This window comes from Carya illinoinensis, chromosome 13 (genome assembly GCF_018687715.1).
Source record: "Carya illinoinensis cultivar Pawnee chromosome 13, C.illinoinensisPawnee_v1, whole genome shotgun sequence".
Taxonomy (NCBI): Eukaryota; Viridiplantae; Streptophyta; class Magnoliopsida; order Fagales; family Juglandaceae; genus Carya; species Carya illinoinensis.
In genome coordinates, this window is record NC_056764.1 from 13,880,585 (window position 1) to 13,905,474 (window position 24,890).

Sequence of the window (24,890 nt, forward strand, 5' to 3'; positions counted from 1 at the left end):
TTACCAATTTTGGATGGATAAAGTTGTCTTGGAAAATGAAGGAGTTTCTCCTCTGCTAAATTTTCTTTGTTGTCATGATAAACTCCTCCAAGTATTCTTGCTCTAGCAAGACAATCATATCAGCTAACAAATGCATCAAGCTTGATGTAGACAAACTACTTTTTGAACTTTCTTAGAAGAAGTGCTCCACACATCCTTAGCTACTGGACAATCCCATATTACATGGATGATTGTTTCTGCTTCACTCAAACAAATAGGACAATCTATTGACTCAACAATTATATTCTTAAACAACCTAGCCTTTGTAGCTAAAGACTATAAGCAAGATCACTCTTTGTTTTGATTGCATAACAAACATTATCCAAAAAATAATATTACATCGATCATTTACAACAAAGAATTTTTAGTACATTGTCTAGATATGATTGTCCGAAAAAATTTCAACTATATTACTACATACTCGATCCATCTTTCATGGGCTCAAGGGTACCCTCACATGTTTAATGCCTTGTCTCATCACTTGGTGTCTATGGAATTGGAGATGTAAGGCTAGAATGAAGGGAGAGCTAGTAAATGAAGATCAAGTGTGGATATCAATCCAGATGTGGGTGACATTACTGGCTAGCTAGGTTAAGTGCTGCAAGCTGTTATCGACTCAGAATAGACATATTTTGCAAGCATTTTATGTTGATAAATCCGACCCTGTTACCAAGAATTGTAAGCTTGTGGTGTGGTCAAAGCCGCTGAGTGGATGGGTAAAACTTAAATGTGATGGGAGTTGTCAGAATAATCGAGGCACATCAAGAAGTGGGGGTCTTGTGCATGATGAAAATGGTAAACTTAAAGGGGCGTACTCAACTTATTTCGGTATTGGCACTAAAAATGGTGTCGAGCTTAAAACTATTTTGGAAGGTATACATATTTGTAAAACTTTATCTTGCTATAATGTGATTATTGAAAGTGATTCTAATATTGTAATGGAACGATTTCACAAAAATAAGTGTACTCTTTGGTATTTGTGGGACTATTGGGAGGAACTTCTCTTTGAGCTTCAAGGTATAAATTTTTGGGTAGTGCATCAATATGGAGAACGAAATCATGTAGCTGATTATTTGGCTAAACAGGGCGAGCTTCAATGAAATGTCATCTACAATGATACAAACCAATTACCAAGGTATTAAAGGCATTATTCGTATTGATATTTTGGGATTGTCGTACATTAAAGCTTGAGTTTGTTTTTTGGTTTTTTTGTTTGTTCTGTTCCGTGTCTTTAGGCTTGTTTAGATGTTTTGGTTTTTTTATTTTTATTTTTTATTTTTTATTTTTTTTATTTAGGCCTATTTAACTTTCTATAGGCTTGTTTAGTTTTGTTTATTTTGGTTTTTGGTTTTTATTTGGTTTGGCTTTCGGGAGGTCTTGGAGTTCCTTATTTGTTAATCTCCCAGTTGCTTTACGTGTAACCATGATTTTTCTCTACCATAAGTGGGGGCATATATATAAACTTGAGATGGAGCTACTATGAGGGTGGCTACGGGCTCTTAAAAAAAAAAAACCCTAATCTATATATATCGTAAGTTGATGGTTTATTGCATTTATGAACAATACTTGCTATAACTAGCTACATGTACACACACGTGTATGTGCGCGCACACGTATATGCGCTTGTGAATGAAATTAGAACCAATTGTAATATATATCTCTTTTTTCTTCTTTGCAATAATTTATTTTTTCTTATTTAGCTCCATATATGACATTTTTATGGATTCTATATAGTATTGTTGGAATAAATATTATCCTTACTATCGGCTTGCATGACCTTATAAACTTCCAAAATCCTAATTTATTTGGAATTAGATTTGGTATTATAGCCTAGTTTGTAATGACTAATCGCACTTATTCTTATAGATAAACAAGAATACTTGACAAATCGTTCAAAGTTGGCATGGTTAGTTTTATTCAATTATTCATCCGTGAAAAAGGATGTCATTTCTCAAAATATTTAGATAAAATTATAATAGCTATAATATAAATAATTTATTTTGACAAAATTAAATAGTTAATAAATAATGTTGAACTAATTGTCTGAAAAATGAATGAGTACGAGTAATTAATGCTATATATAGTTGTGGAGTGTGCAAACGACACACAATCGCTTTGAAAAGGAGTGGGGTCTACTATTAAAAAGTCAGTTTTTTTTTTCATGTGGGTCCCGTATTAATTATTTTTTAAAAAAAAAAACTGCACGGTGCTTGCAGTACTTGTTGTGTGCGTGCTAGCTATGGTTGTCCTGTACTGCGAAGGGTTCAAAGCTAGCACTTCAACTAACAAACTTCTGTCACCTAGCTTAGAGATGTCAAAGTTGGTTGATCGATGACTTGAGTGGACAAATGCACCTGACTCTTGAGAAATAAACCTTTGGCACATGATGATCTGCATTATATTTTAAGGATAATTTCAAGAAATTAAAGGTAGCTAGATAAAGCCGGACATAATTAGCATTATATATACTGAAAGCTAGTTAATCAATATAAATTAGGGATCGAGATTAAGAAAAGATAGAAAACAAAGAGAAAACTCGAAAAAAAAAAATACTGATTAAATGTGAGATTCAAAATTATTTTATGAAGTACATAAGTCGGGTTTAAATAGGTTCAAAATTCAAAATTACAAGATTTTTTCCAAAAATAAAAAAATCTAAATTATTGTCTTAAAATTAAATAAGTAATTTGGCTAAAATTGAAATCAGAATCACTTTCAAAACTTGAAATGAAAGATTTTCTTAGAAGGCAAAAATGATCAGTGAGAAGATTAAGCTAATTAATTTTCTTGTCATATTTGCCCAAGTTCACCTTTTTAAGGTTGTTCAGCGCAATCAACTTAAAATTAATCTAGGCCGGAATACCCAACCAATTTGGGTTTGCATATGAAGAGGAGGTCAATTAGATCGATTAAAAACTCAAATCCAAATGGATGAATAAATAAAAGAAAAGGAACCTTGCAAAGGGTTTTATTTTATTAGAAATGTAAATTGTCTTTTAGAGACTTCATCGATCCTTCCCATCATGGTCCTCTCCATTGAAGTTGGCGGTCACGGCCTAGTGGCCGCTAGCTATACCTTTTCTTATGAATAAGATTTAATCAAACTTAAAAATTAGAAGCTACAAAACTAAGAGGAGGAGAGCCGACAAACACTCTTTTACAATCGATATAATATATAAAATTATAAGTAAAAAAAAAAAAAAAAAGTGCAATAGAACCAAAATATTGGTCCTGAGCCATATTCTGGAGTAAATCGGGGAAATGACTGCTAAAAGGTAGTTTTGAACGCCAAATGATCGTGAAGGGTTTGTAACTTTGTAGTACTGAGACGAGAAGTCTCAATGAATAGTGGAGCACTATAGTTGACCGCTCCATCGCATGTGATAGAGCTTCACATCTCTTTGTCCTTCATATCCTTAATTGGAATGAAAGTAAGAGCTGATGTCTAATTTGGTGGCTGAGTATGATAGAGCAACGGATTTTTAGGCTAGAAATGGGGAGCATGTTGACAACAGATACATGGCAGTAGAGCTCAATTATTTTCCACTAGTCAAAAAGGTTTTGGAAAGATAAGAAAGAGATCAAAAAACCATAGTAGGACCAGAAACATTAATGCAGAAACGGCCTCCACAATGGGGCATGTGTGGCCCTCATATACTCCGGTACTGCTAGCTCGTGATGGTCATGCGTCAATGATATGGAGGCTGCTGGGGTCTGCCTTGGTCAAACTTGGGTTGGAGAATTCATTAGTGGGCAGTGTATATAATGAAGATGATGGGTGTAATAGATCTTAATTAAAATGGGGGAAAGAACACAAGCAAAAATGGGAGAGAAAAGAAAGGGAGAAAAAGGGAGTAGAAGATGATGAAGATGAGGGTAACCTACGTACGGAGGTAAAATAAGAAAGAGAAGAGGGAATTAAGGGCTTCCTTTCCTCCCCTTTCAAGCAATGTGTAAGCTAGGGTGCTAAAAAGAAAAAGTGAAGAAGTGGGAACTTTTGTATGCGGGAATGTTAATGTCTATATATGCCTGATCTTCGTTTGTCCATGATGCATGCATGATGCAACACTCCTTTGTAGCTTGCCAAAGGATTAAAATGTGGAACCTGTTGACCTTAGCACCATTACCCTCCCAAGCTCACGTCATGAGAAAGTTTTAAGGGTACCTCACCATTATAATTTAATTGGGGGGATATGCACTTCTTTAAGTACCTCGGAAACAAGGCTTGGAATAGGATAATGACTAATGAGACCCTAGCTGGGAGGCAGACACACCCGGATCAAAACCCAATCATAAGTTGCCATGTAAGATAGGAAATAATATTGTCGGGATATCGTCAAGATAAAGTAGATGGTGTAGGGCACCATAAGAAAGTGACATGTAACCTTCAAAATTATTTTTATGTATTTATTATTCAATCATGTGAGCTGTCTGGAATGATGGGCTACTGTAGTAATTACTGTGGAGGTTTGTTAGGATATAAAAAGAATAATGTTTGCACATATAGCTAATAAATAGGTGTCTTTGTCTTGATCTGTGTACTTTAAAAAAAAAATGTTAGGGATATGGGATTCTTGCACACGACCCATCTTCCCATAAAATACTCTTTAATAAAATACTCTTCGGAGCATACTGATTCAAATCTTTAATAAAATACTCTTCGAAGCATACTGATTCGAATCTATTCCTAAACCTAACATTTTTGTACGAAAACGATGAATTTATGTTCTTTTAATTTCTTAGTTTCATGGAATATTTGGTATGGTATATTGGTAACAGTATATTCTGGATATTTTAGCCAGATGTGTTGATCAGCTGAGCAATACGTACATAACCATTCAAAACATCTACTGATCACTTTCTGATCTTTTGCATGCGCATTGAGTAGTTAAATTGTAATTTTATCTTCTTCTGTTTTTTTTTTTTTTTTTTGAAAAATCATCCTCAAAAAACCAAAGAAACAACAGAGTAGCTATATTTATAAAGAAACTGGAAATGCAAAACATGTACTCTTACACTGGCTAAACAAGGCCTGAAAATACTATCCTTCCCTATTGAGCCCATGCAAACAGTTTAGGCTTACCAAGATAAAGTAATACCACAAATTATTCGGGTCGATTTTGACAGCTGGAACTGAGAAAGGACGGAGAAAAATATTTTCCCTTTATGAGAAAGAAAGAAAAATCATTGAATTTCAGGAGATCAGAAAGATGGCACATTGGCAATACAAAAAGACGCACTCGAGAGTCGATCACGCCCGCTCTATATATGCAAATCAGCCAAAACCATGCACAACAAGAAAATTGGAACCCCATGCATGCACCCAAAGTATCCCAACTCCAACGTACTGCAACATATCTTCAGGATGCTTTTTTGTTCACAAAGCCAACGCTGCGATATTCACTGCAATTCGAAGAAAAGCCAGCATTCCATGCATGGGGAGACTCACCACACCTGCAGATTTGTCTACTTTAGCAGAAACAGGAGGATTACTCTCCGCCACCGTTACCGAATCAGGCTTATAGTCGCTAAAAATTGCCAAAGGAAGAAGCACTTTATCCACTTGATACACAACCAGATTATTATCCGAGTACACTACACTGCCCACTGTGGCATTCACAACGCCGGTGGAGATCTCCACGTCATTGCCGGAGGAGCTGACAATTAGTGGGAACGCTCCTGCGCTGGTGTCTCCGGCCTGGGTTGGCACCGGGTTGCCCAAAGTTTGGAAATTTGGCAGAGTGACGTAAGTGGCTAAGATATGGTACTGTATAAGTCGGACCTTTTGGAGGTCACTTAGAGAGTTAATGCTGCCTGATCTGAGGTCCGAAAATGCTTTGTCCGGTGGAGCAAAAAGGGTAAAACCAGTGTTTGATTTCTGAAGCTCCCCGTTGAGTTGGTTAATTATTCCGGTGCTCTTTAGGAGGCGGAGTAAGATCGAGAACCGGCCAGGCTTCTCAAGGATTTTGGTGATATCGGGAACCTGGGCAGCGGCAGTGGTACAGCAGCACCGGAAGAGAAATATGAGTAGAAGTGAGAAGGAAAAGACAGCATTTTTGGTCATCTTTGCAATTTACAGGCTTTGCTTTGCTTTAGAAATTTGGATATGGAAGAGTGATCGTTGCAGGAGTGTTTGACATTTGTAAGAAGCTGCGGAAGGTGAATTTATTAAGGCTGTTTGGGATTATAGTCGGGGGTCTCGTTTGAACTTACTGGCTTCAAGAAAAAGACGGATAGACACCTAAAATAAATCATATAACAATTTAATTAATACTATTCAAAATATTCATTTAAACACTAAGAAACTAAATATTGTGAGACATTCAATTTAAAACAAGAGTTTGGGAAAATATTAACAACAATTGTAGTTACAAATCCTAAGTTATTTGCAGCTAATGTGTCGTGGAGATGCGGTGGATAAACCATATTGAATGGGACAGAGTGTGAAACTATATTGTTAATTGTTGTAGCAACTGGTTTGCGTGGGAAGGCAGGAAAAAGGAGAGGGGATCTCAATTGGATGAGCGGCCAAATAATGACGAATATGACACTGATTGCTTTGCTTAATTCATAGCGACGGCTATACACAAGGAAACAAGAAGATCTAAAGGCTTGTAGGCCCTCTATAAAGCCCACACATGGATATATACTACTGGGTTTGAAGACACTAACCTAGCATGAATTATTGGGGCTGGAGTTTCCCTCTCTGGGTTGGGTTTTTGCACTAGATAGAACTGGAGATCTCTCTTTAGACTCTTAGCATGCAATTCCAATTAAGCCGATCTAAGTGTAAATGATCTAGCTTGTTACAATTCAGATACTAATTACTAGATCATTTACAGTCCCTTTCAAGGAGGTACTAGCCCAAATTCGTGAAACACAAATGATCGATATATTATAGACATACAAGCTGTATTACACAACTTAGCACGATTATATAATAAAATATTTATTTTTTTCTTTGTTTATTACTTTAATTTGATGGTTTTGAATTTAAAAAATAATATTAAATTTATTGATCAAGAGGTATAATTGTTGTGTTTGTATGAGTAAAAAACTATTTCTACTGTGAGCTTCTCCTTGTTGGGTATGAGCACAAACTTTTTATTTTTTAGGTTGTGGGTTATGGTAATAATACCAAATGATCGAAAGATAAAAAGAATAATAAGAAATATTTTTTCAATTATATATATATATTAAAAGATTTAAAAGAATGATGATTAAAAGAAGAAAGAAAAATAATACTCTGCGCTAGCTGGGCACAAGCTAATTAATACCACTTTTTAATTTTTTTTCCTTGTTTTTACATTTTTTAAACATATTTAAATATTTTTACAAAATAAAAAATATATCAATACACTAACATTCAATTTCTTAATCACTAAATAAAAAATTTATTAAAAAAATTAAAATACATGAGAGGAGGCAAATTCACGAGACACTAGAATTTTCAAAAAAAAAAAAAGAAGAATATAGAATGCCACTTTTCAAAAACAAGACCGCCAAGTGCACAACTTTAGCAAAACTACGGGAAAAAAAGAGAAAGAAATGGAGAAAAATCATAATATGCATGGGACAAGGAAATTAAAGAAGCAAAATTATTTTAAAGCCCACTATGTTGGTCAACCCAACAATGATAAATCAAGAACAAATTGAATCCCGGCAAAGAAAATCAAGCTGATCATACTTTTTCGGCATCATCAAGTTCCTTTCGCCATACAAAAAGCAACCACAACAATTCCAACCGGTAACAACATTCCGTTCCTGCTGAGGCTCACTGCATCAGATGAAAATATTTTGGCGGCGTCAGCAGCAGCAGAAGCGGCGGCACCAGCAGCAGAAGCCGCAGCCGAAGCAGCAGCAGCACCTTCTCCTGACGGACTATCCGCAGTAGTGCTGCTTGTATTTGATTCTGAAGAAAATGCTGGTTTAGGGGCTGCAGCTTTTTTTGGCTTAGGAGAAAAAATGTCCAGCGGAAGAAGCACACTGTCCACTCGATATATGGCAAGCTGGTTATCCAAATATATTGTACCACCCATTGTGGTATTCACAAGGCCAGTCGAGATGTTTACTTGGTTGCCAGCAGTGGTCACAGTTAGTGGGAATTCCCCGGCGCTAGTATCACCGGCCTCTGTTGGCACTGGATTACTTAGTGTTTGGAAGTTGGACAGACCAATCACAGAGTTCAAGATGTGAAATTGTATTAGCTGGGTCTTTTGTAGGTCAGATAGAGAGTTTATAGTGCCCGGTTTGAGGTTTGAAAATGCGGTATCTGTAGGTGCAAAGATGGTAAACCCATTGTTTGAATTGTTGAGTTGTCCGTATAGTTGAGCAGCAAGTCCAGTGCTCTTCAAGAGGCGGATAAAGACTGTGTAACCACGAGCTTTTGCAAGGATTTTTGTAACGTCAATAGAGCCTTTTTGGACAGGTACTTGGACGGACTGGGCTGGCGCCTTGGCGGATTGGGTTGGAGGCTTGGCGGGTGATGAGGCAGGAGGCGTGGCCGACTTGGCTGGAGCATTGGTAGGCGGGACTGGAGCCACGGTTGGCGGGACTGGAGGCGCGGTGGGCTGGGCTAAAGTGTTAATACCATGAAACAGAAAAACAAATAAAATTGGTAGAGAAAAGACGGTGTATTTGGTCATGATCTTTGATCTTTTTAGTGTTTTACAAATACAAGATTGGCGCTAAAGTGGGATATTTGGAAATGCAAGATGGTATTTGCAGGATTGGTTGATATTTTGAGGTTTAGAGGAGGGAGTTTATAAATAAAGGCAGGCCGGGAGAGAGTGAAGTTAGGTGAAAGGGTACAATTATTAGTTACAAATCCAAAGCTGCATGCAGCTTATCTGTCTTGGAGAGGTAGAGGAGATAATTATGGATAGAATGTGAGGTTTGCAAATACTTTTTGCTTGGGAAGGTAGCTTCGAAAAAGAGAGGGGATCTCTCGATCAATTGTATCTGCGGACTCCTTTTCACATACTTCTTAATAGAAAGCAAGAGGTCGGATGGGATAGGATTTATGGTAACAGGTGTACACAAAAGATTAATCTTGGATCTCTTTCTTCATCTTTTTTCTTTTTGAAAAAATTGCTCTATACTCTTCTGAATTATCTACTTCTCTTCAATGTGAATTTCAAACTACATTTTTCGACAATTTACAATGAAAAAGTCGAGACTTTTGTTATAATGTTCATATTTCGAAAGGATTTTCTTAGTGCCTGTGTTTGGATTTGAATTTGGAAACTTAAAAAGTTCTATTAGCTAGCATGCTAAAAGTTCTATATATTAAAGAAAAAAAAATAGTATGTTTGATAAATTTATAAAAAATGCTTTTAGTACATAAAAAAAGGCTTTAAAGGCACCAAATTTTATAAAGCACCAAATTGAAACTTTTACTGAAAAATTCTTGTAGATAACTGTATATTTTTAAAAAACTACCGTAACTGAATTTAAGGCTTAGTTTGTTTTCAGAGATGAGATGAGTTGAGATAAGTTAAATAAAATATTATTAGAATATATTATTTTTGTATTGGAATTTGAAAAAGTTGTATTGGAATTTGAAAAAAGTTGTATTGAAATTTGAAAAAGTTGTATTGAGATTTGAAAAAGTTGTATTGAGATTTTATTTTATATGGGGATTTGAAAAAGTTGTAATGATTAAAATGAGATGAGATGAGATGAGATGAAAGTTTTGTGAAAATAAACTAGGCCTAAAAGTGTTTTAGATGCATATTTACCATAAGTAAACAGATCTTTTTATTAATTTATAGAGTTTTGTAATAAAGCTCTATAATTTAAAGCACTAACATAAAAAGCATTATTTCCTAACACAATCCCAAATAAGCACTTAATATCAAGAGTCTATTAATTTTGACCAATTGATAACTGGGGCATTAACCTTAATCTATGGATAAATTGACGTTGAAACTTGAGCATCATAAGCAGCATATTTTTCTTATTTCCCACTTTCTTTGGTTTCTTCTCTCCCTCCCCATTAATCTTGCAGCCCACCCCATAGATCGATCACTTATGTCTTGAGATCAACAACAGATAAATAGCAGAGCAAGAACGTACTCTGATATTTTAAGGGATCAGTCAGCAACCACCATAGACTTCACCTTAACATGCAATCCAGGATACATAAAATGAAGGTGTTTTACTAAGTAATTTGTGTGACAAAAACCACTTGTTAAGCGACCTATTACATTTATATATAAAAGAAGTCAAAGTATATGTATATATATATGTATATTATTTGTGTTAGTTTATGTGAAAGCCTTCAACATCAATAGTGTTGGGTAAAGTGCATGGGCTTGCAAATAGACTTTTTTTTCAAAATAAAATAATGCTTCTAAGAGTAGGATTGACTTCAACGTGTATGTATTTATGAGCTTGGTTCAAACACTTTAAGATGATGATCAAGGTGCCCGAAAGTCGAGTACCATATCAAGTTTATTGCTTGTAAGCCGTAACAAGTGTTGCCACTTTTTCCAAATCATTGTTGCCTGGCCCCCGTGTTTGCCTTTCTTAATTCGAAGCGTTGAAAAAGGAGTACTTCTTCTAAAATTACATTGTAGATCAAAATATATATGTAAAAATTAAAAAAAAGTCATCATTATGCCCAATAACATTCACACAAATTACATAGAAGGTATGAAGAAAACTGAAAAAAGAAAAAGAAAAGAAAATCTCCTTTAAAGTTTATGACTCTGACGAAAAAGGAGAGAAAAGTAGAATAAACATGAAATAAGGAGATTAAAGAAGCCGATTAATATTGTGAAAGCACACGACCAAGGGAAATCGAGCTGGGAATTATATTTCGCAGTCAAGTTCCTTTCCTCGCAAAGAATGCAACCATAGCAATTCCAATTGGTAACAACATCTTGTTTGTACTGAGGCTCGCTGCACCGGACGCGTTTGCTTTGGCAGCATCGGTGCCTGTAGTAGAAGAATCAGCAGCAGCAGCAGCAGTACCACCACCTGATGGACTCTCTGCTGCAGTCGTTGAAGTATTTGAATCTGACAACGCTGGCTTAGGGGCAGCAGCTTTTTTTGGCGTAGGAGAAAAAATGTCCAGCGGAAGAAGCACACTGTCCACTCGATATATGGCAAGCTTGTTATCCAAATATATTGTACCACCCATTGTGGTATTCACAAGGCCTGTCGAGATGTTCACTTGGTTTCCGGCAGTGGTCACGTTTAGTGGGAATTGCCCGGCGCTAGTATCACCAGCCTCTGTTGGCACTGGATTACTTAGTGTTTGGAAGTTGGATAGACCAATCACGGAGTTCAAGATGTGGTATTGTATTAGCTGGGTCTTTTGTAGGTCAGATAGGGAATTTATAGTGCCCGGTTTGAGGTTTGCAAATGCCGTATCTGTAGGTGCAAAGACGGTAAAGCCATTGTTTGAATTGTTGAGTTGTCCGTATAGTTGAGCAGCAAGTCCAGTGCTCTTTAAGAGGCGGATAAAGACTGTGTAACCACGAGCTTTTGCAAGGATTTTTGTGACGTCAATAGAGCCTTTTTGTACAGGTATTTGGACGGACTGGGCTGGCGCCTTGGCTGATTGGATTGGAGGCTTGGCAAGTGAGGCGGGAGGCTTGGCAGCAGAGGTTGGGGGCTTGGCCGGCTTGGCTGGAGCATTGGCGGGTGGGGTTGGAGGTGCTGTGGATTGGACTGGAGCCGCGGTGGGCTGGGCTAAAGTGTTAATAACACAGAAGAGAAAAACAAGTAGAATTGAGAGGGAAAAGACACCGCGCTTGGTCATGATCTTTGATACTTGCGTTTCAAATGCAGAGTGGTGCTTGCTGGCCGGAGGCTTGATATGTGTGAGAAGTAGAAGAAAGTCTGCTTGGTGAGCTTTGTAATTTACTTTGCAAGCGGGCTTTCTTTTGTTTTGGGATGTTTGGAAATGCAAGATGGTATTTGCAGAAGTTGTTGATGTTTTGAGACGGACTAGAGGAGGGGTTTTATAAAGGCCGGGAGAGAGTGAAGTTAGGCAATTAGGTGAAAGGGTACAATTATTAGTTAGAAATCCTAAGTTGTATACAGCTTATCTGTCCTGGGAAGGTGGCTAGGAAAAAGAGAGGGGATCTCAATCGGATCAGTAGCCAAATAATGAGTACGATTGCCTCATTTTCACATACTTGAGAGAAAGCAAGAGGTCGGCTGGGACGGGACTTATGTTAACTGGTGTCCACAAATTAAGGATCGATTAGCTCTCTCTCTCTCTTACTCTATTTGTTTATTTTTTTGAATTGTTTTCTAATTAATCTACATATTTCGACAATTAAAAGGATGATTCAAGACTTTATTGTATTGTGCACCTTTTGTTATGATCATTTCAAGTTTTCTAGCTTATATATACTTATATTAAGCGTCGTATTGATATTAATCTATTGAATATTGTCGAAATTGGTTGTTCGGTGGTCACATACAGCAAAGTAATATCATGATAAATGGGGCATTAGCCTTAATCTATGGATAAATTAATGTTGAGACTTGGGCAACAGGAGCATGTTTATCTAATCTCCACACCCTTCTTTTGTTTCTTATTTTGCGCTCATGTCGCTGCCTACACTATAAACTTTTTTTTTCTTTTTTTCTTTTTTTCTTTTTTTTAAATAGGATAAAATCTCAATTTTATTTATAGCCCTTACTTGTAGCAGAGCAAAACTGTGGTTACAATCGTACACTTGGGAGTTACAAATTAAACAAAAAAATGCACATTCCAGGCATCACTAACAATCCGACCAAGATAATCATTATTGTTCAAAAATACATAACTGACACAAAACAACATAAAAAACCAGCTCTAGAAAAACAACACCAAAACCTGCAAAAAAGAACACACATGCAAATAACAATGACAAATCAATAACCAAAAGCAAAAACTTACCAAGGACAAACCTATGAGATATGCAAAAAAGGGAGACCAATCATATCCATGCGAAGAAGTCTTCTTACCTGGCTAGGCATAGCATTACCTTGCTTGGCAAGGAAATCAGTCACAGCATTACCTTCTTGAAAAATATGACGAACACAGTACTCTATATAAGTAAAATACTCATATAATTCATCCCAGATATCCTCCAAATACCAAATATTATATTCTCCCTTAGTAATCCAATTAACAAGTAGTTGAGAGTCCGTCTCAATCTCAACCTGACATAAACCAAGATGATAGCACCTCCGAACACCTTCCAACACACTACACATCTTAGCAAAATTGTTCTAACCGTGACCCAAAAACACAGAGTAAGCCATACAAAGCTTACCAAAATTATCATGAATAGCAACCCCTATAACAATCGGCCCATAATTACCCAAACTACTACTATTAGTGTTACGTTTCACCCAACCTTGAGTAGGTCGAGACCACTTCACCACCCACACTTGCTTAGGTTTGGGAACTAAAGTTGGGATATCCAAATGTTTAAAATAGCAACATCCTGGTTAGAAATTTTTGAAACTTTCATAATCAACTACATAATCCTATGAAGCCAAAACTTTAGAACATGCTAAACCGACTCAACTGTATGGACTTTATTATCACACTGAGCTTTGCAACGCCAATCCCAAATATTCTAAGTGACAATAGAAGGTAAAAGACAAAAAAATAATCCTAAATTGAGAAGATTTACCCGTACGATAAAACTACAAATTAATTTGCTCCTTCCAATTTTGAAAAACACCCATGTGCACATCTAACTGAATCATAGCTATACGCCAAATTTGATGAGCAAAATCACCGGTACAAAGCACATGATTCAAATCCTTAATATGACCCTTAGAACAACGATTGCATTTAGAAACCATAGGGATACCAACTCTTTGAATCTGCTCATCAACACTCAAACAATTATGAGAAGCCTTCCACATCATAATCGATATTTTCTTAGGAAGAGTGTTATGCCAAATCCAATGGGCCCAAGGTAAAGGAGATGTCGTAGCCCATATACAATCACATGCATTTTTAGTGGTAAAATTACCATTCTTGTCCACTAATCAGATTAAGAAATCCTGCCCATTCTTCCTCTTGGCCAAAAATTGATAAAAATTAGAGGCTTTTTGATGACCTACAAGCCTCTCCAAAAGTGGAATATCCAACCTATTATCAATACGACACTCTTTAATATTCAGCAGAGGCTGCTCAATAATCCGATAACAAATACTAAGAGGACACTCTCAGCCCAATTATCATACCAAAAGGCAATATTACCTTCTCTAACATTCCACTTAGAGTTATTTAAAACATCAGGATTACTCCTAACAATAGATTTCAAAAAGTGAGTACCCTTATTCGACTCCAAAAGAGAGAGGTGAGTACCCCTAACTTACTTATCCTTAAAAAAATCTGCCCATAAAGATTGATCCTTAAGGAGATGCCAAGCAAGTCTCAAATGTAAAACCCTTTGAATGTCACCAAAATCTTGAATACCTAGGCCACCATCCTCAATAAACCTGCAATTATTATGCCAAGCAATCCATTTCCTCTTACTTTTACCCTTATAGGCACCCCATAAGAAGGAACTCAGGAGCCTATTCAATAGCATTAACATAGTCTTAGGAAGATGTAACCCAACTAAAATATGAGTAGCCATACTCAACAAGACATGATGAAGCAAGATAGCATGACCACTAGCAGAAAGCATTTTCATCTTCCAACCCGCAATCTTCTTTTTAATCTTGCCAAGCAACTCACTAAAATCACCAGCTTTAAGTCTACCAACCACAGTATGAACCCCCAAATATTTAATAGGGAAAGAAACTTCAAAAAAAAAAAAAAACCAGCGATACGAAGAATGAAAGACTTTCTAACTAGAGGATTTCTTTAAGAAAAATAAACAACACTTTTATCTTTAATAAGATCTTGACTCATCCAATTTACGTAAAGATTCAAGACTTGCATCAAACCATGCATGGACCTCTTACCACCATTAGCAAATATAACAATGTCACTTGCATACATAAGATGGGAGATAAGAGGGGTACTCTAGATTGGACAAATTAACCAATTTTACCACTATCAAAGGACTTCCTAAGAAGACGAAAGAGCACCTCTTTCATAATGATAAATAAATAAGGTAAAAGCGAGTCCCCTTGGCTTAGATCACGTTCACCTTTAAAGAAATCTAAAGAAGTTCCATTTATCATAATAGAGTACCACGGCATGGAAATACAGGACTTAATCAAATCACAGACATGAGAAGAGAAACCAAAAGCATCCAAGACAAGTAAAAGAAAACTCCAATCAACTCTGTCATAAGCCTTGGGCATGTCAAGCTTAATCAAAACATTTCCCTCATTAGAATTTTTATGAATAGAATGGACCATCACCTGGGTAAAACTGATATTGTAAAAAATATTACAACAAGGAATAAATGCTCCTAACTCTTGAGAAATCATCTTAGAAAGCAAGTTCATTATACGGCCCACAGTAATCTTAGTACAAATCTTGTAAATCATCGAACAAAGGTTAATAGGCCTGAATTTATCAAAACCAATAGGCTTATCCACCTTGGGAATCAAAACAATAAAAGATGCAATGTAAAATCTATGAAGCACATGAATTTGAAAAAACTCAGATATGGCACCCAATAAATCATCTTTCACTAGGTCCCAACAAACTCTATAGAATCCAAAACCAAAACAAGCCAAACTAGAACTACTATCAATTGGAATACTAAAAAGAGTGTCCTTAATTACCTAAAGAGAATGATCTCTGCAGAGCGCTAGCTCTCATCAGTAGTGATCATAGGAGAAATCAAGTCACTTAAGTTGGGCATCTCACTACCCCCAAAAAATATTGAAACTACTCAACAGTAGTTTGATGAATTTCCAATAGGGAATTTAAAGAGGTCCCGTCAGCCAAGCACATATCAGTAATACTTTTGTGATTCTTGGCATTCAGATAAGTATGGTAAAATTTTGAATTTTGATCCCCATCTTTTAGCCAACTATTTTTAGCCATATGAGGTAGACGAAATTCCTCATTATTCATCTAGTTTAAAAGATCAACCTTAAAAATCAAGACATCATTCTCATCCTCAACCTTGAAATAGACTTGAAGCCGGTTTTCCAAACTATCAATACATTGCTCTAACTCATTGTAATCACAAGATTTTCCAAATATCAGTCCACCAACAATTCACACAACCTTCAAGTTTAGTCATAAGACTATCTAATTTTCTAGCAAACTCAACCATACTTTCCATGAAATAAACAATGCAAAATGTGAGACAAACGCTCAGATTACCATACCTAATTTCACGTAGTTGAATTAAAAAGTGGTGTGGCGCTGTTTAGAGCGTTGGAGATGTCATGTGATACTGAGTAACAATGTCAAAATCCACGAGAGAGAGAGAGAGAGAGAGAGAGAGAGAGAGAGAGAGAGAGAGAGAGAGAGAGAGAGAGAGAGAGAGAGAGAGAGAGAGAGAGAGCAGAACAAGGGAAGGTGGGCAATAGTAAGTAGACCAACACAGTGGTTTGTTCACAGCGACAATGCAATGGGGTTGCTACATCAATTTCGATGGTGGCACTTCGAATGGAGGATATGCAATGCCACGACCTCCACTGTTAATGATGGCAGCACTAACAAAGGGGGCAATTTGGGGTTTAGGGAGAATGAGAACAAATAAGAAACATAAAATGTCAGAAGGACAGAGAAGCCAAAACCAAAATTGGAGATTGAATAGTGTTAGTGGTGCGAAACAAGGATGGAGGCATCAATGTGCTCGTGGTACAGCGGAGTAACGATAGTGTGTGGTGTGGGTGATCGTTGTGACGTGGCTGTGCAACAAAGTGAGAGAGATTTAAGGAAAATTGGACAACGAGATTGAGAGGGAAAGTGAAAGATGTAGATCAACAAAGAACAAAAAGAGAGATTGAAGGACAAATAGAGTTTACCAGTGTGGTGAGGGCAAAACAACAATAGCTCATTGATAGTGATGATGCACGACAGGGAGAAGGGAGGTGAGCATCTAGAGAGGGAGAATATGTGAAGGGGCAACAAGACCCCAGCAGTAGAAATCATGAGATCAATGTCAAAAAAACTTACTAGCCTTGAGCTAAGGTGATGGGACTTGTTAGCTACTAGACTCTAGTAGCAGAGGAGGCGACAAATAGTCAAAAACCTAACCAATGCAAAAACATAAGAGAGAGATGAAGGAAGGAATTGTTTTGAGAGAGAGAGAGAGAGAGAGAGTTGAGTGAAAACTAAAGTGATGAGGGCAAATGGGGAGGCGGGAAGAGGGAATATAAGGAGAACCCTGAGAAGGAATAAACTATCTATGTGAGAGGAGCAGAAGAAGAGGGAGGGGAAGAGAACTACTAACCCCAATGAAACAAATTTGTTTTCCTTCAGGTGGACAAATGTTTCCACTGGGCCTAGCCGTTACAACATTCCTTACCCACAAAATTTCCCCTTTTGGTCAGAACAAGCTTATTTGACTCAAAAACTAATTTAAACCCAAACTTATTTTGAAGACTACTAAATACAAAAGTCTTTCTAAATTTTGGTACATTATACACATCATTGAGACAAAAAATTGTTCTAGAGTTAAAATCCATATTTATAGTCCCTTTTCCTCTAACTAAGACAATGGATGGGTTCCCCATGTAAAGAATGTGTCCATCGTCCATTGGCTTGTACCTCTAACTAGGAAAAAAATCCACAACAAACTCTTTCAAACTATTAGCCATTAGAAATCAAATATTTTCTTAAGATTGTTGGTACAAAGGGTGTTGAAAAACAATAAAATAGTGAGGGGAAAGACCTTTCTCCAGGGTGCGTTACAATATCACTTTTCTTAAAATAATATTCACCCCTACCAATAATGGTATGCACAAAAGTTAGCAGTGAATTTGCCTCCACAATACAATGAAGCCCAGAATAACTCTGTCTGTTTAACTGTGTTATGCACAAATGAAATTAGACTCTCTGATTTTACTAGCTATTCAACCAAAAGATTAGAAATCTATTTTTTGTAGAATGAACATATCCTAATAACAAGTTTGAAAGAAATGAAAAACTTTTAGGAGAAGAGAATTTTGAAATTTGCTTTTGAGAGATATATATATATATTACATTTATAGGCCAATGGGTCTATTTATAAATAGTCAAATGATGCCAACGAAAACTTACAAATTTTTATTTATTGAAATCGGTTATAAATAGGTATTTATACCGCATATGTTACCAAGTGACACAAAGGTTGGACTTGGTCCAAAGGTTATGTGTGCCTATCCCAAAGGGTTGGCACTGGTTCGAGCCCCACCAGGGCTATTGGACTGCAAGCCCAAGCCTGTGTGGGCATCCTCTCAATAAGCATTAAACCCCCTTCTTGACAAAAGGGGTGGTTCTAACCCCTACCATCATTTCAAAAATATTTCCCACAATAGGAGATTGTATCATCCATGAGGATGTTAAGGATGTGGCCGTCACATAATTCACTACTGAATTTGTTGTGGTCCTCATTATAGATATAAAAGAAATCAAAATACTAATACTTTTTGAAAGTAGTTTATGTGAAAGCCTTTCACATTAATATAAAAATCATTAGAAATGAGAGTCTTGAACAATAATATTGTATGCGTGATGCCTTTTCCCCATTTACTTCAATTTCTTTCATGGTATCTAAGCATAAGCATTGTAGGATGTCCTACAATAGCTTTCTCTTGCAACTAATATCACTCCGCTCATTGCAATGAAACTTTTTTGCCTCACTTAGTGGCAATGGAATGTTAAAATTTTTTATCGATGGATGTTTAATCAATCACATCTTCTCTGATAATTTGTTCCAGACCAAACGTCAAATAACCGTTTAAAATTAACCCATGATTTTCTTCTTGAACACAATATGACCAATTCTTGTGAAATTCGATTGATGATGATGTTTTAGGAAGGCTTATACTTTGTTAATAGACTCAATACATCTTGGTAGGGTTTGGAGTTATCTTGTGTCTCGTTTTGCTTCTCAATCAAGATCAAGGATAGCACACTAAGCAACAATTACCTCTTTTCATTAGGTTAAGTTAAGTTTGGGTGTGATCAGTTGGTTGCCATTTGCAAGCTAGTTGATGATAATTCTTGTTGATAGGCATCTTTTTAGATTGTTTGCTCAAGTGGTGGTCCTGTTGCTCTAGCAAAACTTTAAACAAATTGGTTGATCAATAGTTAGCCCAAGTTGGATCCTTACAGATTGTTCGCTCGATACTCGCTCAACACTTAGTTCTAACGAGTGCCAGACCTAATGTTTGCTCGTGGTGGGGCTCGTGGTGTTCACTGGGCTCAGATTGGCATTTCTTCATGCTTTGGACAGAAAACAAAAAATAAGAGACTGAAAAATAAACGACTACACAGGTTTTGGTCTAGCTAGATGGGAGGAGGGAGGGAGGAAGCTTCACGCCCACTCTGGGTAGAGAAGATGGGATTTTGTTGGGTAGGTTTTCTTTGGGAGCGAGACGCTGAAGAGAAAAGGTGCATAGGATCACCAAAGGTAACTTGAATGGCTTTATATCTCGTTTATAAATGATAACATTGATTAAAATGAACCAAAAAATACATTTTTATAATTAATATATATATTTAAAGACATTAAATATATTTATAGTTATATATATTTCAATTAGTTTGGAATATAATTTTTCTATAAAGAATCTTGCTTTGCCCTATATTTTGCCCCTTCATTTTTACCGCTCATGTATTTAATTTTTTTTACTTACTAATTAAATAAGTGACTATTAGTGTATTGATATTTTTTTTATATATTTTTTAAAATATTTAAAAATATTAAAAAATATGAAAATAAAAAAATGATAAAAATTAAAGAAAGGAATTTGGCATAGGGGACACACCCAGCCGTCACTACTGGGTGGCTCCCTAGCTGCACTCTTTATATATATATATATATATTTACGTATATATGATTGCTTTTATATGTATAAGAAATTTATTTATATAAAAGTTATCTGTATCGAAATATTTTATTCCATATTTCAACCGAAAATATCTTTGAAATAGAATTCAAAACTTTGGAGATGACAATCTTGTCCTACTATAATATAGAGTACTTGTATTTTCATTTATTTTCTCTTCAATTTTCCTTCCAGGTCGAGAAATGTCAGACTTACCGCATGTCCGACCTCCCAATTAGTGATTCACACACCTCACTAGAGAATTAAGAAGTTGATACACAATCTGCTCGATCAGTGATCCAAACGGCCAAACTAGCGCATGTGCCTCACGCGCCGTACTATTGGACTCCCAGACCTCATGTTTTGGAGAAACGTTCAGCCATCGTTATCTTTCCACTGTCCATGCATGTGCTTCTCGTGACGGTACATTATTGTGCGCCACCACTAAGCCGCCAGCGATTGCATGTATGATTCCTACTCTATATATGCTTATAAATTCATTTTTTTTTTCCTTAATGAAGATATGGAGATAGTGAAAGTGAGAATCTCTAATACAAGTGTCAAAATGCTGGCATCCACTAGTTAGAAAATAGCAAATCACTTAACGCATTGATACCTCTTTGGTTTTGCCAAGGAATAGTCCATTGCCCTTTCTATCTTTTTTTGTTTTTAATTTTATTTTTACAATGTAAGCATGGTAATAGTGTTTGTTTAGGACGCCCCACTCCTAATTCCTGTATCTTTGTTTTCAGTTTAAGTTTAATACAATTTTGTTATAAAACAATTACATTCGAGTTGAAAAGTGAAAAGCAAACGACCAAGGCGCTCTGAAAATTTTAAACAAAATTCATATAAATTACGAAGAAAATGGAAAAGGGGAATCAGCAGAAAACTAACGAGAAAAGCCATCCTTTAACATGTACGATTTTAACAAAAAAGAAGAAAAAAAGAAAAAGGAAAACAATAGATATCGAGTACGGGGATTAAAGAAGGTGATTATTTTGAAAGCACACAATGTGATGAACCCAGCTTAGAGAAGCAATACATTAAAAAAAAAAAGACCCCACCAAGGGAAAAACAATGCATTAAAGACAATGCATTCCGGAATTTAAGCTGGCAATATTACGCCGTCAGGTTCCTTTCGCCATAAAGAATGCAACCAAAGCAATTCCGATCGGGAACAAAATTTTGTTTGTACTGAGGCTCACTGCACCAGACGCGTTTACTTTGGCAGCATCGGTGTCCGTTGTAGAAGAAGAATCAGTAGCAGCAGCAGCAGCACCAGATGGACTGTCTGCAGCAGTCGTAGTATTTGAGTCTGCCAATGATGGTTTAGGGGCAGCAGCCTTTTTAGGCTGAGGAGAAAAAATGTCCAGTGGAAGAAGCACACTGTCCACTCGATATATCGCTAGATGGTTATCCAAATATATTGTACCACCCATTGTGGTATTCACAAGGCCAGTCGAGATGTTCACTTGGTTGCCGGCAGTGGTCACATTTAGGGGGAATTGTCCGGCGCTAGTATCACCTGCCTCTGTTGGCACTGGATTGCTTAGAGTTTGGAAATTGGACAAACCAATCACAGAGTTCAAGATGTGAAATTGTATTAGCTGGGTCTTTTGTAGGTCAGATAGAGAGTTTATAGTGCCGGGTTTGAGGTTTGAAAATGCAGTATCCGTAGGTGCAAAGATGGTAAACCCATTGTTTGAACTGTTGAGTTGTCCGTATAGTTGCGCGGCAAGTCCGGTACTCTTTAAGAGGCGGATAAAGACTGCGTAACCACGGGCCTTTGCAAGAATTTTTGTGACGTCAATGGAACCTTTTTGTACAGGTACTTGGACGGATTGGGCAGGCGCCTTGGCGGATTGGATTGGAGGCTTGGCAGGTGAAGCGGGAGGCGTGGCGGCCGAGGTTGGGGGTTTTGCCGGCTTGGCTGGAGCATTGGCGGGTGGGGTTGGAGCTGCGGTGGATTGGACTGGAGCCGCAGTGGGCTGGGCTAAAGTGTTAATAACATGGAAGAGAAAAACAAGTAGAATTGAGAGTGAAAAGACACCGCTCTTGGTCATGATCTTCGATACTTTTAGTGCGTTTCAAATTCAGGGTGGTAATTGCTAGAGGCTTGGTACGTGTGAGAAGGAGAAGAAAGCCTGTTTGTAATTTAGTTTGCAAGGTGGGCTTTCTTTTGCTTGGGATATTTGGAAATGCAAGTGCAGGAGCTGTTGATGTTTTGAGATGGAGAGGAGGGATTTTATAAAAGCCCGGAGAGAGTGAAGTTAGGGAGGTGTAGGTGAAAGGGAGCAATTATTAGTGAGAAATACTAAAGTTGTATGCAGCTTATCTGTTTTGATCAAGAGTTAGAGGAGATAAAGTAGATACATAGAATGTGAGGTTTTGCAAATGGTTTGCTATTTGGGAAGGTAGCCAGGAAAAAGAGTGGGGATCTCAAATATTGGATCTGCATGCGGTCATGTTACTCACGTACACAATGGAACTATCAGACAGATAGACAGAGAGAGAGAGAGAGGGAGGGAGGGAACTTTCAGACGGACAGAGAGAGAGAGAGAGAGAGAGAGAGAGAGAGAGAGGGAGTTGGCAATTGGCCCATGCCGTACTCGGATAGCGCTCTCATAATAGTCACGCATGAAGATTGGCTAGCTCTCTCTATCTTTCTCTGTCCTTTTTTAGAAAAGATAAAAATAAATTATTATTATCATTTTAAAAGTTGCACTGAACAATTCGGAATTATCAACATTCTGCAACGGGAAACCATCTTTAAAAAATTGCACTAAAAATTATTATCTTCCAAACTATCTATTCTCATAGTTAGGTGTATCTTGCAAATTTGAAACCCATCTAATGTGGCCGTTGGATTTTAATGAAACTAGTCCCACATCCAATGCACGTGAAAATTATTAGTTTTAATTCTATTGATTTATAATCTGTTAGGAAGTGTTTTAAATGCTATTAATTGTAAGAAAAAAATATGAAGAAAAATGACAACATTATAGAGGAAACAATACAAAGTGTCATGAACTTCTATGATTTGAGACTCAAGGCTTAAGAAAATGAAATTGGGTTCGGAATAGGTGAAAGACCGATTCAATGATTCAATAAATTGATTCGAACAATTCATGACCATTTTAAATCGATTGTTTCCATATTAATAAAAATATAAAGAACCATATATAATGCAATTCCAGCATTTAACATCATGTATAAAAGGGTTTAGAATATCATGAACTCATTAGCTAGTTTCAATAAAAATGCGATATGAATTTTAAAAGTTTAAATTAGAGCTTGATGCCTAGCCCTCGGTTCGGCACCAGTCTAGGGCGAGGGTGAGTACAGGGTCTAGGCTAGGCCTATGACTGCCCGAGTTTTCACCATCCACCTGGCCCACCATATATTATTAAAAAAATTAGAATTGTAATAGAAAAGACGTCATTCTATATTAGATTTTGTTTTGTTGACGATCTCTCACCATTGCCGCTCGATCTCTCGGACTCTCTCCGTCTCACTGTCATCTCCAGCCCTCTCTCTCTCTCTCTCTCTCTTTCTCTCTCTCTCTCTCTCTCCATGTTATGCCACACTCCTCATAGGAGGGAGAGAAGGGGGGCAATCCTCCCCCAGCATCGAGCAGGGGCACTTGCCTACAAGAGGTGGGCTGGGACACGGGGGGCCAAACTCACCCCATGCCCAAGTTTAATTCTATGCAACTGCTGGTGAATCTATAGCTTCTATAATCGAGTGACCAAGTCACATTTGTAGTAGCTCCCTTAGATTATATACATATATATATATATGCATATAATTTGTGCACTTCCGTCAAAGGTGAGCCCACCATTAAATAGTGAGTTTTTTCATGAGTCTTCAAATTAAAACTTAAAAACAAAATAACCGTAGCTGATGGGCGGGAGCTACTTCTAGTGCTAGATATGCCGGATGTCAATTTTGACACCAAGGAGGGTTGGATATGCTAAAGTTGGTCCTGGTGAGGCACTGATGCTAGCGTGGTGTCAGATGTGCTCCATTTGGCAGATTCTATGCCTTTCAGCATTGGATGGTAGATCCAGCATCTCCCTAAATCGAAACTGTTGAGATCCAACAACCAAATGTTGGACCCACCCTTTTTTGGAGTGGTCGACACCAATATATATGAAAATGTGAGGGTGGTACTCCAAGTTCTTCATGGCTAGAGATGACATGTGCAACCACCTTTAAGAATAGGAGCCATCGAGACCAGAAAAATATTTAATTGGAGGACGATTAATAAGATTAGAACTACATAAAGAGTGACAAACACACATTCATTGCGATGTCATTGTTGACAACACGATACCAAACCCATTTACCATGTGAGGGCATGTATAACATTAAATTTGGAGATACGGATATAGCAAGTGCATAGTTCTCCAATAAACATGTCAAAATGATTGCATCCACCAGTTGGAAAATAGCGAATCTGTAACGCCTTGTACCTGAAGAGTCAGGGAGTTCATTCTTGCCACTTAAAAATACTGTTCCCAACAATACAAGAATAAACTCCAAACGATAAAAGGGAAAACCTCTATAACATGTAAACTTCATTTATTTAAAATATACTTTCCCCTATAGGGACATTAATGAACTCCTTCAACATATAAAATAAAAAAAACTCCACAAGCTCTCAAATAATGCATCATTGTCTGAAAATACTACTCAAAGGTATATTAACTAATATCCTGAATAACAATCCTCCAAATATATTGTACCCATTGAGTCTTATTTCAATATTTTAGCCTACGTATGCATCTTAGGCACTTATTCCTCTAAACTCAACTAATCATGCATGTGCTCCATAGTCCTGGCCCTCAGCAGGAATCTCAACTTAATCTAAAAGATAATAGAGATAATTGGGTGAGTCATCAACAACATAGTAAGGATGAAACCTA

At 37.0% G+C, this 24,890-nt stretch overlaps 4 protein-coding genes across 4 annotated transcripts; all 4 read right to left on the reverse strand.

Moving 5' to 3' along the window:
* Nucleotides 1-4,985: 4,985 nt before the first annotated feature.
* On the reverse strand, nt 4,986-6,176 carry LOC122292808 (fasciclin-like arabinogalactan protein 11). Its single transcript, XM_043101328.1, has one exon. The coding sequence runs from the start codon at nt 6,101-6,103 to the stop codon at nt 5,417-5,419; it is 687 nt and encodes a 228-aa protein (XP_042957262.1). The 5' UTR covers nt 6,104-6,176; the 3' UTR covers nt 4,986-5,416.
* A 1,430-nt stretch (nt 6,177-7,606) lies between these two features.
* LOC122292477 (fasciclin-like arabinogalactan protein 12) lies at nt 7,607-8,784 on the reverse strand. Its single transcript, XM_043100856.1, has one exon. It carries the CDS (start codon nt 8,682-8,684, stop codon nt 7,740-7,742), a length of 945 nt encoding a protein of 314 aa, XP_042956790.1. The 5' UTR covers nt 8,685-8,784; the 3' UTR covers nt 7,607-7,739.
* A 1,848-nt stretch (nt 8,785-10,632) lies between these two features.
* LOC122292423 (fasciclin-like arabinogalactan protein 12) lies at nt 10,633-11,978 on the reverse strand. The gene has a single exon (XM_043100770.1). It carries the CDS (start codon nt 11,807-11,809, stop codon nt 10,868-10,870), a length of 942 nt encoding a protein of 313 aa, XP_042956704.1. The 5' UTR covers nt 11,810-11,978; the 3' UTR covers nt 10,633-10,867.
* An 8,865-nt stretch (nt 11,979-20,843) lies between these two features.
* On the reverse strand, nt 20,844-22,195 carry LOC122292454 (fasciclin-like arabinogalactan protein 12). The gene has a single exon (XM_043100816.1). The coding sequence runs from the start codon at nt 22,023-22,025 to the stop codon at nt 21,090-21,092; it is 936 nt and encodes a 311-aa protein (XP_042956750.1). The 5' UTR covers nt 22,026-22,195; the 3' UTR covers nt 20,844-21,089.
* Nucleotides 22,196-24,890: the final 2,695 nt, after the last annotated feature.